We start from the raw sequence: 13,521 nt of genomic DNA, 5'->3' as shown, positions 1-13,521 counted from the left end.
TGTTTCTTAATACAATGTCAGGAAGCATGCTCTGAACTTAAAAACACTCATTGCAGGAAAGCTGGAAAATACAGATAAAGAGAAGGAAGCAAAATAATTCCAGTAACCATCCCAGCACCCAGAGGGATTCTCTGTGAAGATGTTGGTGTATATCTTTCTAGTCTTTTTGTCGTGTGTATTTATTTTGTTACAGAGTAGTAATGGTGTAGATTACCCCAAATTGAACACACTGATGTTTGTCAGGTTTTGTGTTGTGTGTGTGTGTGTGTGATTCTAAAATGAATATACGTATATTTAAACATTTTGGAGGGCACCTGGGTGGCTCAGTTGGTTAAGCTACTGCCTTCGGCTCAGGTCATGATCCTGGAGTCCTGAGATCGAGTCCCGCATCAGACTCCCTGCTCAGCGGGGAGTCTGCTTCTCTCTCTGCTGCTCCCCCTGTTTGTGTGTGTGTGCTCTCTCTCTCTCTATCTCTCTGACAAATAAATAAAATCTTTAAAAAAAAAATAAACATTTTGGAAAACTAGAAAAGAATTAAAAAGAAAATTAATACCCCAGATGTCACCGACTGGTAATAAACAGTTTACATTTTGGTGTATTTCCACAACTTTTCTATATGTGCTTTCTTTTTTTTTTTTAAAGATTTTTTATTTATTTATTTGACAGAGAGAGACACAGCGAGAGAGGGAACACAAGCAGGAGGAGTAGGAGGGGGAGAAGCAGGCTTCCTGCTGAGCAGGGAGCCAGATGCGGGGCTTGATCCCAGGACCCTGGGATCATGACCTGAGCCGAAGGCAGACGCTTAACGACTGAGCCACCCAGGTGCCCCTGTGCTTTCTTTTTTAAACAAAGTTTAAAAAATATACTATTTTGTATAAAGCCTTTTCATTAACCATTATGTAATGGGCATTTATTATCATTAAGTATTCTTTTAAAATAAAACTTTAAAACATAACATATAGTATCCTAGTATAAAAATATTGCAAGAATAAAATAATCTTTTTACGTAGGATTTTTAGGTATCTGATGTTTTGCCATTGGATGTCACTTTTTGATGGACAACTTTTGTGGGCATTTCAGATTATTTCCTTAAGATCTAGTCTATAAATGGAAATTGGGTCAAAGAGTATGAATATTTTTAAGGTTAGTGAGACAGATTGCCAAATTGCCTTTCAGAAAAGTTATACTGGTTTTTATTTGCATCAGCAATGAATGATGGTATGTGTTTATCTTTTCTTATATTTAATATTGGTATTTTAATTTCCCCCCAAAACCAGTTTTTAATTTGCATTTACTTGATTACTTGTGAGGTAGAATATATTTACTTATATTAGTGGTAATATATATTTCTTCTTTTTATAAGGTTTTTTTTTTTTTAAGATTTTATTTATTTATTTGAGAGAGAGAGTGAGAGAGAGAGAGAGCACAAGAGGGAGGAGCGGGAGAGGGAGAAGCAGACTCCCCGCCGAGCAGGGAGCCCGACGCGGGACTCGATCCCGGGACTCCAGGATCATGACCTGAGGCGAAGGCAGTCGCTTAACCAACTGAGCCACCCAGGCGCCCTATTTCTTCTTTTTAAATTACTTATCATGCCCTTTGTCTACTTTTTTCTATTTTGGTATTTACATCTTTTTTATTGGTTCATAAAAACTTTTAAAGATATTAACTGTTTTTCTGTCATTTTCTTCCAGTTGATCATGGTAGTTTGTGGTGTTTTATTTTGTTTTTTTCCAATGCATAGAATGTCTGGCTCATTTGGCTGTGAGTAACAAGCAACCCACTTAAGCTAGCTCAAGTAAAGAAATTTTAGTTTTAGTTTTAGTTTTAGTTTAAGGACATGTGGAGGTTCATAGGATGAGACCTGCTTGCCTTCTTCAGGTCCAGCTGGCTGAGGTGGGAGGCGTTGGTCACAGGGTATGAAATATGGCGGCTGCCTAGGCAACTGGGATTGCAGGCAATCATTTTCCCTTAAAAGGGAGCATGAACATAACAGGCAATGATAGAAACTTCTAATAATAAGACCTTTAACATTTTTTAAATTGTAAAACCTTTTACCCTTTTCCTTTGTGGCTTTTATCCTTTGAGTCTCTTTATTCTAAGATCTGATATATATGTATCTATATTATTTTAAAATTTATTTATGGTTTTAGTCAACAAAACAAAGAGGCAACCCACAGAATGGGAGAAGATATTTGCTAATGACACTACAGACAAAGGGACGATATCCAAGATCTATAAAGAACTTCTCATACTCAACACTCAAAAACAAATAATCCAGTCAATAAATGGGCAGAAGACATGAACAGACACTTCTCCAAAGAAGACATACAAATGGCTAAAGACACATGAAAAAATGTTCATCATCATTAGCCATCAGGGAAATCCAAATCAAAACCACACTGAGATACCACCTTACACCAGTTAGAATGGCAAAAATTGACAAGGCAAGAAACAACAAATGTTGGAGAGGTTGTGGAGAAAGGGGAACCCTCTTGCACTCTTGGTGGGAATGCAAGTTGGTACAGCTACTGTGGAAAACAGTGTGGAGGTTCCTCAAAAAATTAAAAATAGAGCTACCCTATGACCCAGCAATTGCACTCCTGGGTATTTACCCCAAAGACACAGATGTAGTGAAAAGAAGGGCCATATGCACCCCAATGTTCATAGCAGCAATGTCCGCAATAGCCAAACTGTGGAAAGAGCCGAGATGCCCTTCAACAGACGAATGGATAAAGAAGATGTGATCCATATATACACTGGAATATTACTCAGCCATCAGAAAGGATGAATACCCAACTTTCACATCAACATGTATGGGACTGGAGGAGATTATGCTAAGTGAAATAAGTCAAGCAGAGAAAGTTAATTATCATATGGTTTCACTTATTTGTGGAACATAAGGAATAGCATGGAGGACATTAGGAGAAGGAAGGGAAAAATGAAGGGGGGGAAACTGGAGGGGGAGATGAACCATGAGAAATGATGGACTCTGAGAAACAAACTGAGGGTTTCAGAGGGGAGGGGGGTGGGTGATGGGTTAGCCCAGTGATGGGTACTAAGGGGGGCACGTACTGCATGGAGCACTGGGTGTTACACACAAACAATGAATCATGGAACAGTACATCAAAAACTAATGATGTACTGTCTGGTGACAGAACATAATAAAAAAAAAGAAAATAAATAAAATTTATTTATGGTTTTTTATATTTATATATAAATGTTACTGATTTTTAAGCATCATTAACATGGTCATATTTACAGGTTCCAGGTGGGAGATAGTTTCAAGAGGTTTTGGTGACAGATAATATACACCTTTTCCAATTAAAAAACTTCAAGCTCGGGGCGCCTGGGTGGCTTAGTCGGTAAAGCAACTTGCTCTTGGTTTCGGCTCAGGTCATGATCTCAGGATCCTGAGATTGAGCCCTGTGTCAGGCTCTGCGCTCAGTGAGGAGTCTGCTTGAGATTCTCTCTCTCTCTCTCTCCCTCTGCCCCTCTCCCCTACCCCCATGCTCTCTCTCACTCTCACTTTAAAATAAATAAATAAATCCTTAAAAGTATTTAAAAAAAATAAACAAGATAAACAACTTCAAGCTCATCAACACAAGGGACTTTTTTTCTCCATCTAAAAAGCTTTAAAAATTTTTATTATAGAAGTAACTCATATTAGTAAAAAAAAGAAACAAGATAAAATGTAAGAGTCTGAATCCCAAACCCCCACTGTATATAATATACAACAATTTGGTGTATTTTCCTCAGATCATGCATAGTGCATAGTACATTTTGCTTATAAATGTAGAAAAAATGTATTTTGTTTTATTTTAATTTTTTTAAATGTATTTTAAGCAAAAATGGGATAATGTTTTTCAACGTGCTTTTTCCAACCAGTTCCGCGTCTGCTCACATAAATCCACCTTGTTTTCTCTAACGGCTCTATGAATGTATGTACATATGGATGTAGGATAATTTATTTAATCGGTTCTTATAAATGGTTATTTAGGTTGTTTTTCCAATAATTTTGGAGGCCAGAAATTGTTCCTCAGTTTGCTTGCTAAGGAAAATGGTTGTTATGCAGTTCTTTGTAACCCTGCTTTTGTGGAAAGGATAAAGGCCTTTTGTTCTGAAATCCCATGGGCACAGAGTCTCAGCTTTGCCATTGTTAGCGCCTGCGTTCCAAGTTGCGTAGTTGAGGCCTGGTTACTATGCGGGCTGGGGATCCCCTGAGCCCTGCCCTGGAGAGGGAATTCTCTTCCTGGAGCCTCCTGCTGGCCCCCTTCTTCCTAGAGGAAGAACCACCTGGCAATGAATCCCCGGGACTGTGGATCAAGCTGAGTAACGGAGGCATCACAGTCCATCCTTTTATAGCAGGACCTGGCAAGCTTTTTCTGTAAAAGGCCAGACAGTGGAAGATTTTAGGGTTTGCAGGTCACACGGTCTCCATTACAACTCTTCAACTCACCTGCTGTAGAGAGAAAGCAGCCCAGGACAAGATGTAAATGAATGGGGTGTGGCCGTGTGCCAATAAAGCTTTGTGGACGCTGAAGTTTGAATTTCATAAAATTTCATGTGTCACAGATCATCCTTCCTCTTTTGACTTCCCCCAACCATTTTCAAAATGTAAAAACATTCTTAGCTTGCATACAAAAATAAGCAGAGGCACCAATTTGGCTCCTGGGCTGCAGTTCTCATACTTCTAATTTTATAACCTAGTTCCTTGAGTTCTTCACTTTGATTCAGCTGAGTTGGCTCATGTGTATCATTAAGTTATTGTTTCTCTAGTTGGATTTTATGATAGAGGGTGACGTCATTCATATTCTCAGTTCATGACACCCTGTCCTCACTGGTCCCTACAAGACCCCCTCTCTTGCGGGTTTTTGGTTTTGTTTTGTTTTGTTTTGGTCCCTTTGTATCATCATGCCTTCCTCCGTCTTCCCAGGGGCCAGCACCGTGATGTATTTAATGTGTGTTCTTTAGTCCATATGCTTCTGTTCTTGTTCTTGTTGGTTTTTTAAAATGATGTTTTCAGGTATGGTTCTTATAAGATGTGTATCATTGGTTTGCGTGTGTGTATCTTTAATTGATATAAATGGTGTTGCATTGCAGAGCTCATTCTCATTTTTCAACTTAGCTCCGTCTCTAAAAGATTATCGCTGTTGCCATGTGAAAATCGAGTCCTTGCACTAGTTAGAAACTCGTGGGCGGGGCTCCCCAGATGAGTCTACCACCTTTCACTTCATTTTTTTTTTTTTAAGATTTTATTTATTCATTTGAGAGAGAGAGAGAGAGACAGAGAGCATGAGCAGTGGGGGAGAAGCAGCGGGAGGGGCAGAGGCAGACTCCCTGCTGAGCTGGAAGCCAAACGTTGGCTGGATCCCAGGACCTGGAGATCATGACCTGAGCTGAAGGCAGATGCTTAACCATCTGAGCCACCCAGGCGCCCCCTTTCACTTCATTTTAAGAAAGTGTCCTTGAGGCGCCTGGGTGGCTCAGTTGGTTGAGCGACTGCCTTCGGCTCAGGTCATGATCCTGGAGTCCCGGGATCGAGTCCCACATCGGGCTCCCTGCTCAGCGGGAAGTCTGCCTCTCTCTCTGACCCTTCCCCCTCTCATGCTCTCTATCTCATTCTCTCTCTCAAATAAATAAATAAAATCTTTAAAAAAAAAAAAGTGTCCTTGAGTGGTGGTATGTTTTGAACTTGTGCATATTTGGAAATAGGTACCTTTGCCCTTACAAGGGGCAGGCAATTTGATTGTGTATTTTAAAAATCAAAACTTTTTTCCTTTCTGGAACTAGAGGGTATTATGCTAAGTGAAATAAGTCAATCAGAGAAAGACATGTATCATATGATCTCACTGATATGAGGAATTCTTTTTTTTTTTAAGATTTTATTTATTTGATAGAGAGAGGGAACACAAGGAGGGGGAGTGGGAGAGGGAGAAGCAGACTCCCCACTGAGCAGGGAGCCCGACGTGGGGCTCGATCCCAGGACCCTGGGATCATGACCTGAGCCGAAGGCAGACACTTAATGGTTGAGCCACCCAGGCGCCCCGATATGAGGAATTCTTAATCTCAGGAAACAAACTGAGGTTTGCTGGAGTGGTGGGGGGTGGGAGGGATGGGGTGGCTGGGTGATAGACACTGGGGAGGGTATGTGCTATGGTGAGCACTGTGAATTGTGCAAGAGTGATGAATCACAGACCTTTACCCCTGAAACAAATAATACATTATTTATTAAGAAAAAAAAAAAGAAGATAGTAGGAAGGGAAAGATGAGGGGGGGGAATCGGAGGGGGAGACAAACCATGAGAGACTGTGGACTCTGAGAAACCAACTGAGGGGCGCCTGGGTGGCTCAGTCGTTGAGCGTCTGCCTTCGGCTCAGGTCATGATCCCAGGGTCCTGGGATTGAGCCCCGCATCGGGCTCCCTGCTCAGTGGGGAGCCAGCTTCTCCCTCTCCCCCTGCTTGTGTTCTCTCTCTCGCTCTCAAATATCTTTAAAGATTTTATTTATTTGAGAGCGAGAGAGAGAGTGAGAGAGAGAGCACATGAGCAGTGGGGGGAGAGGCAGAGGGAGAGAGAGAAGCAGGCTCCTCGCTGAGCAGGGAGTCTCACGGCAGCGGCAGGGCAGATCCCAAGACCCTGAGATCATGACCCGACCTTAAGGCAGATGCTTAACTGACTGAGCCACCCAGGCGCCCCCAAATTAAAAAAAATTTAAATACATTAAAAAAATGTTGTGTTTAAAAAAACTGAGGTCTAAAATTCCTTTTAGTGTTCTTTTTTAAAACATAATTTAATTTTTAAAAAGGTTTATATTTGTTTTAGCAGTCTGTACACCCAGCATGGGGCTTGAACTCACGACCCTGAAATCAAGAGTTGCTCACTCCACCGACTGAGCCAGCCAGGCACCCCGTTAATGTTTGTTCCTATGAGTTTTCATCAACACATCCAATTGCATAACTATCACCACCGTCAGGCACAGAACAGTAGGGAAAGTTTAGTTGCCCCCCAGTTCCCTCCTGCCCCTTTGTTGTCAGCCCCTCTCCTCACTCCCAGCCCCTGGCAATCACTGATCACTTTCTGTCCTACAGTGATGCCTTTTCTGGGATGGGACATAAATGGGTTACAACAATTGCGTTACTTTTTGGGTATGACTTCTACTCAGTAGCGTGCATTCGCTGCTTCATTATCTTGTGATGTTTATGGTGATAAGGTTTGAATTTCTTTGTAGATATTTTTGCCATTTTTTCAGGCATCTTTCTTTTTTTTTAATTTAATTTTTTTAAACTTTTTTTTTTTTTTAAGATTTTATTTATATGACAGAGAGAGACACAGCGAGAGAGGGAACAGAAGCAGGGGGAGTGGGAGAGGGAGAAGCAGGCTTCCTGCAGAGCAGGAGCCGGATGTGGGGCTCGATCCCAGGACCCTGGGACCATGACCTGAGCCGAAGGCAGATGCTTAGCGACTGAGCCATCCAGGCGCCCCTCAGGCATCTTTCTATGTGTAGGCCACCTTTCCTTGGTATTGGTCTGGAACACAGTGAGCTCCTTGGGTCCATGTACCCACTGACTGCTCATTACTTGACATCGTATTACTGACATTCACACTGTCTCCTGTTTAATCGGTGTTTAATCCAACCGAGGGTTGGATCCCTGCCTTGTCTTTATGTCCTTGCTTATTCGTGGAGAATGCCGCCCCCCCCCCCCCCGTTAAATTCCCTTTTGGGGGATTTCTCAAGGCCTCCTAATTCTTACCAAACAATATATATATTTTTCTTTTATTCTGGAAAACAAGTGGGATTCATAAATTGCAACCATTGTCCATTGTTCTGAAATAGGTTCTCAGTAAGGTCTGGGTGCTTTCTTTTTGGCAGACTAATTACAATCACTGCATAAGAGAACATGATTTATCCATAACATTTTTGTGAAAAGATTTTTTTCCTGCCATATGTAATAGGTATTTGCAGTTTTAATGTTTGTATAAATAGAAATGAACTACCATTGACCTTGCTTCATACGCCTCCTGGAGTTTGTGATTGGCTCTTCCTAATGTCCTTTGTTTTTATCCCAAGGGAGGCCACGCAGTGGTGAGTCCTTCCCATCACCTCTTTGATGGAATCTCTCAGTCAGGTCCACGGGGGCTTGGCGGTGGGATGTGGGCAAATCCCTACAGGTCTGCCCATGAGAGGCACATGTCAGAGCCCCCTCCCTAGAGTCTTCACTCGCTGAAGACTCAGCCAAGGAACAGAGGGGATCCTTCTCTAGGTGCTCTAAAAGGCTAGTTTCCTCGCTCATTAAAGAGATTTAAGACTGGCTTGGACCAGAGAAGCTTGTCACCCCTGATTCTGGTCCAAATCGAATGCCCCGTCCCCAGCACTTAGCACAGTATCTGGTGTCGGCGCCTCAACAATGCTGAATGGAAGTGATCTTGAACCTCTCGAAGTTGTCTCCCGCTCTGCTCCACTCTCCCGGTTCCCCAGTAGGGCAGGGCTCCGAGCCGCTCCCCCCACTTCCCCGCACACACATAGACACGCACCCCGACGCACACTCCTTGTGAGGCAATAAGAAACACAGTTTTGGTCTTTGTTCCCAATTCCCTGCACTGGGCTTCTACAACCCTTGTAACGTCCTGAGTGATAGGAGAGATGAGTCTTTTGTTATTCATCATAAGCCCCTTTCATCCCCACCTGAGTTTATGCTAAGGCGGTGATGAGGAGCCCACCCGATTAGAGGGCTGGAAATTTCAGCCCCGCCTCCAACCTCCTGGGCGGGGAGAGAGGCTGGAGGGTGTTACTCATTAGGACCAATGATTTAACACGTCCTGCCTGTGGGAGGGAACCTCGGTAAAAACTGAAAGGGGTTGGGGAGCTTCTGGGCTGAACACGCGGAGGTGCTGGGACTCGGGCCTCTGGAGAGGGCGTGGCTGCTCTGCCCCTCCCCCGCCTGTCTGCCATCTGGCTGTTCCTGAGTTGAATTCTTTATAACTGGTAATCTAGGAAGTAAACTGTTTTCCTGAGTTCTGTGAGCCATTCTAGCAAATTATAGAACCTGAGGAGGGGGTTATGGAAACCCCTATTTTATAGCTAGCGGAGTCAGAAGCTCAGGGGACAATCTGGACGTGTGGCTGGCCGCTGGGGATGAATTTGGGGGGGCAGTCTGGTGGGACTGAGCCCTTCACCCCTGGGGTCTGCGTTAGCTCCGGGCAGTTAGTGTCAGAATTGAGATAAACTGCAGGATATCCAGTCCATTTCCACTGAGGACTGGATTGCTTGGTGTGGAAAAACCACATATCTGGTGTCAGAAGTGTAGGTGTGAGTACAGTTTACAGGAGAAAGAATTTTCCTTTATTCACATACACACACACACACACACACACACAGAGCCACTCATCATCAGGATGATCAGCCAGGAGGACATTATGGCCAGAGACATGCCAATTCTTGGTCAGGCCCTAGGCCAGGTTGGGGAATGTCTGGGAGACACCCTCCCAATTTGACAGCCTCTGGCAAGGGACCGCAGCCTCTGCCACCTGGTTCCAAGGTCTCACTTGTACCACCTCTAACAGCCTTGTTCTTGGTTTTGCAGCCAGAGCCCAAAGTTGGAGACCTGATTGAGATTTTCCGCCCTTTCTACAGACACTGGGCCATCTACGTTGGCGATGGATACGTGGTCCACCTGGCTCCCCCAAGTAAGGGCGCCGAGGGCCTCTGCTGTGCTGGGGCTGGGAGGAGAGGGAGCTGGGGCAGCTGTGGGTAACAGGGGAGCCCAGCTCTCTCATTGATCCCTGACCGGTGGTTCGTTCCTCAGGCAGGTTGGTGTGGGGCAGTGGTTTTCAAACTCTACTCTTGGAACCCTAGGGGTTCCCTACAGGGGTTGAAGTGGGCTTCCAAGGGGATGGCTCTGTTTTTAGGGTTTTAAATACTGTGGGTGTTTATAAAACACATCCACCTCTTCAGTGTAAAACTCCCTGAGAGAGCATGGGCTTTTGGGCAGCAGGCTTGGTGACGAATCTAGTTTCTACTCTCTAGTCTTGGTTTCCATCATCTGTAAAACTGAGGCTAAGAGTGGTTCACTAGGAGAATCGTTGTGAGACTTCCCCCATCCCTTTTCTGAAACTTGTTACTTAAACTGAGGTATAAGATAAATAAGGTAAAGTGCACACCTGTAGTAAAGTGTATAAACAGGGAATTAAAAAAAAAGTCTCCTTGTGACAGTGACCCACATCAAGATCTAGAGCATTTCCACCACCCTATGAGGCCCCCTCCGGCCTCTTCAGCCTCCTCTCCTCTTCCCTAGAGACAACTACTCTTCTAGCTTCTCTTGCTGTAAATTAGTTTTGCCCATTCTAGACCTTCGTGTGGGAGGAGCCGCATAGTCTGGGCTTTTTTTGTGTCTGGCTTCTTCCCTTGCCCCTAAGAGCCATCGGTTTGTGAGCAGTAGGAGGAGTTCTTTTTCATTCTCTGTGTTTTCTGTTCTATGAAAATGCCTCAGCTTGTTATCCATGCTTCTACTGATGGACGTTGGACTGGTTCCCATGTATGGCTGCTGAGAATACAGTAGCTGTGGACATTCTTGGACACGTCCTTTGCCCACCCCTTCACCTCTAACTAATGGCCTCACCGTGTACTTACGGAGGAATCAGAAGGAGCCAGAGTATATGGCACCTTCCCCAGCCCTAATGAACCAAACCACCAACATCTGCACCCACCTAGTCTGCCTTTTCTTCAGTTAAGATGCAAAACATGCCCCGTCCTTGTTTAAAAAGCCAGCCTCTGTGTGTGGGTCCTAGACCCCCACTCTTAATTTCGTGAGCACTTTGCTCCTCAAATTCCTCACCTCCTGTATTATCATGGTCCCCCTCTCTGCTAGATTATTCTTTTTTTTAAATTATTTATTTATTTATTTGAGTGAGAGAGAATGAGAGATAGCATGAGAGGTAAGAGGGTCAGAGGGAGAAGCAGACTCCCTGCTGAGCAGGGAGCCTGATGTGGGACTCGATCCCAGGACTCCAGGATCATGACCTGAGCCGGAGGCAGTCGCTTAACCAACTGAGCCACCCAGGCGCCCTCTGCTACATTATTCTGACTGGCATAGAAAACACTGTAATACCTCCTGTTGATAAAATGAACGGACACCCCCTTGACCTCACGTCTTCTCTAGCTAATTCCCTGTAGAGCGAATCTTCGATTGTCCACCATGGCTCTCAGCACTTCCTCTTGACATTCTGTCTTCGGTTCCCTCCACCAGGCTCTCTTTTTCAGCCCCCTCCCAAAGGAGCGCTTATCAAGGCTACTGAAAGTACTTCCACATTTTTTTCTTTTTTTTCTTTTTTTTTTTTTTTTAATTTTATTTATTTATTTGAGACAGAGAGAATGAGAGACAGAGAGCATGAGAGGGAGGAGGGTCAGAGGGAGAAGCAGACTCCCCGCCGAGCAGGGAGCCCGATGCGGGACTCGATCCCGGGACTCCATCCCGGGACTCCAGGATCATGACCTGAGCCGAAGGCAGTCGCTTAACCAACTGAGCCACCCAGGCGCCCCTCTTTTTTTTTTTTTAAGATTTTATTTATTTATTTGACAGAGAGAGACACAGCAAGAGAGGGAATACAAGCAGGGGAAGTGGGAGAGGGAGAAGCAGGCTTCCCACGGAGCAGGGAGCCCGATGCGGGGCTCGATCCCAGGATCATGACCTGAGCCGAAGACAGACGCTTAATGACTGAGCCACCTAGGCTCCCCTAGACCTTCCACATCTTGACAAAGCCAATGATTAATTTTCTGGTCAAGGCTTATTTGGCTTCTCTGTAGCATTTGACACGAGTAACCTCTCTCTGATCTTCATCTGGCACCTGTCTTTCTTCCTCTCTCACTGGGCCTTCCTTCTTGGTCTCCTGTGTGGGCTCCTCTTCCTCCTCTCCCATATCCCTCCTCCTTACTCTCGCCAGGTGACCTCATCGGGCCCCTGGCTTCCAATACTTTCCATCGGTGGATGTTTCCTAAGCATCCCCTCAGCATAGACCTCCCCACTCAGCTTCAGACTTGTATAACCTCTTGACTACTTGGCATCTCCATGTGGGTGTCCAGTTGGCACATTGAACTTGACATGCCCTGAAAGAAAGGCTCCAGTGGATGACACTATCCAGCTGCTGGAGGCAAAAATCTAGGTATCATCCTCAATCCTTTTCACCCTGTATCTAATGCAATGGGAAATCTGGTGGCCTCTCTCTTCAAGAGAGACTCCGGGTCTGATCACTTCTCACCGTCTGCACTTCCATGCCCATCTGAAGCTCCTGCAGCTGGTCTCTCTGCCTCTTGCCCACTTGTGGTCAGTCCCTCCTTTCCTGGGCAGCCAGCACGATCATTCTAAAGTATGAATCGGATTATGTTACTTCTCTCCCTAAAATTCTCTTTTTTTCCCCCTCAGTTCAAATTTAATAGAAACCACAAAAGATCAAAAGTGATGTCCCGCTACTGGCCACATCAGTTGACCTGCCCCACAGCATGGCTCAGGCCATTCTCTCCAGAGGAAGAAAGGCTGGCCTCCCCAGCCCCTGCAGGAGAGGCCTGTCCTGTCCCATACCACATCTGCACTGAATCTAAAGTCTTGTGTTTTCAGCATGACAGTAGTACAAAAGAGATTTTGTTTTCATGGCCACCCACTGCAGCCTGGCCCTAAAATGGCCCGGCGCTCACTTCTGCTTAGAGAAGTATTCTTTGCTCTGCATGGCAAGCTTGTTGGTATCATTGCCAGGCTTCCAACCAGTGGGGGGCACTTCCCCATGCTTGTCAGTAAACTGGAAGGCCTGAAGTAGTCTCAGAGTCTCACCCACAGAGTGGCTGATGGAGGTTGGGGGTCATCCTTTGTCATCTGCCAAAGGAAACCTGTATCATCAATAATAAAGAAACCCCTGAACGAGATGCCTTCATCAGCCTTTAAGGCTCCATAGTCCTGAGCGATGTACGCGTAGGGTCTGATACCAGGGGAATGTTCATGGGTCCCATTCCTCCTTGTTTCTTGGGTGTGTTGATCCATGCCAGGTGACACAAATGAGAATCCACAGAAGCACCAGCCACTTGGCAGTTGAGTTTCTTAAATTCTTCTGCCTGTCACTGAAAGCAATGATCTCCATGGGGCACACAAAGGAAAAGTTAAGAGGGTAGAAGAACACAACGTATTTTCCTTTGTAGTCAGGGAGGTTGATGCCTTTGAACTGGCCATCTGGAGTAATGGCCGTGGCTTTGAAGTTGGGGTCAGGGTACCCAGTTTTGGCATTTCTTGAAGACATCTTACTGTTGGCACCTAACCACTCTTGAGTGCCAGACCTCCCCTGGCCACCTCCCCATCACAGCACCCCAAGTTAAGTAGGACAGGTCCCTGGGGGGATGAGGAAAAGGCAATGACCAGGGTGTGGGGGTGCTTCTCACCAGCTCTGAGACAGAACTCACCAAAGACCAGTCAGGAAGATGTCCCTTAAAATTTTTTTTTTTTAAAGATTTTATTTATTTATTTGACAGAGAGAGACACAGCGAG

At 44.9% G+C, this 13,521-nt stretch overlaps 1 protein-coding gene and 1 pseudogene across 3 annotated transcripts in view; one reads left to right on the top strand and one right to left on the bottom strand.

Moving 5' to 3' along the window:
- Nucleotides 1–13,521, top strand: part of LOC118015969 (phospholipase A and acyltransferase 3) — a 32,938-nt gene that overhangs the window by 8,867 nt on the left and 10,550 nt on the right. For all 3 annotated transcript variants that reach the window (XM_035013081.1, XM_035013083.1, XM_035013082.1), the window contains exon 3: nt 9,580–9,682. In XM_035013081.1, the coding sequence (XP_034868972.1) occupies nt 9,580–9,682 (103 nt within the window). The remainder of the gene's footprint in view (nt 1–9,579; nt 9,683–13,521) is intronic.
- On the bottom strand, nt 12,680–13,276 carry LOC118015968 (annotated as a pseudogene).

The sequence above is a fragment of the Mirounga leonina genome, unplaced genomic scaffold, assembly GCF_011800145.1.
Source record: "Mirounga leonina isolate KUSES-001 unplaced genomic scaffold, KU_Mleo_1.0 Mir_166, whole genome shotgun sequence".
NCBI classification, from domain to species: Eukaryota; Metazoa; Chordata; class Mammalia; order Carnivora; family Phocidae; genus Mirounga; species Mirounga leonina.
Note: the sequence above shows the minus strand (reverse complement) of the source record. Positions and strands in the feature narration are given on the sequence as shown.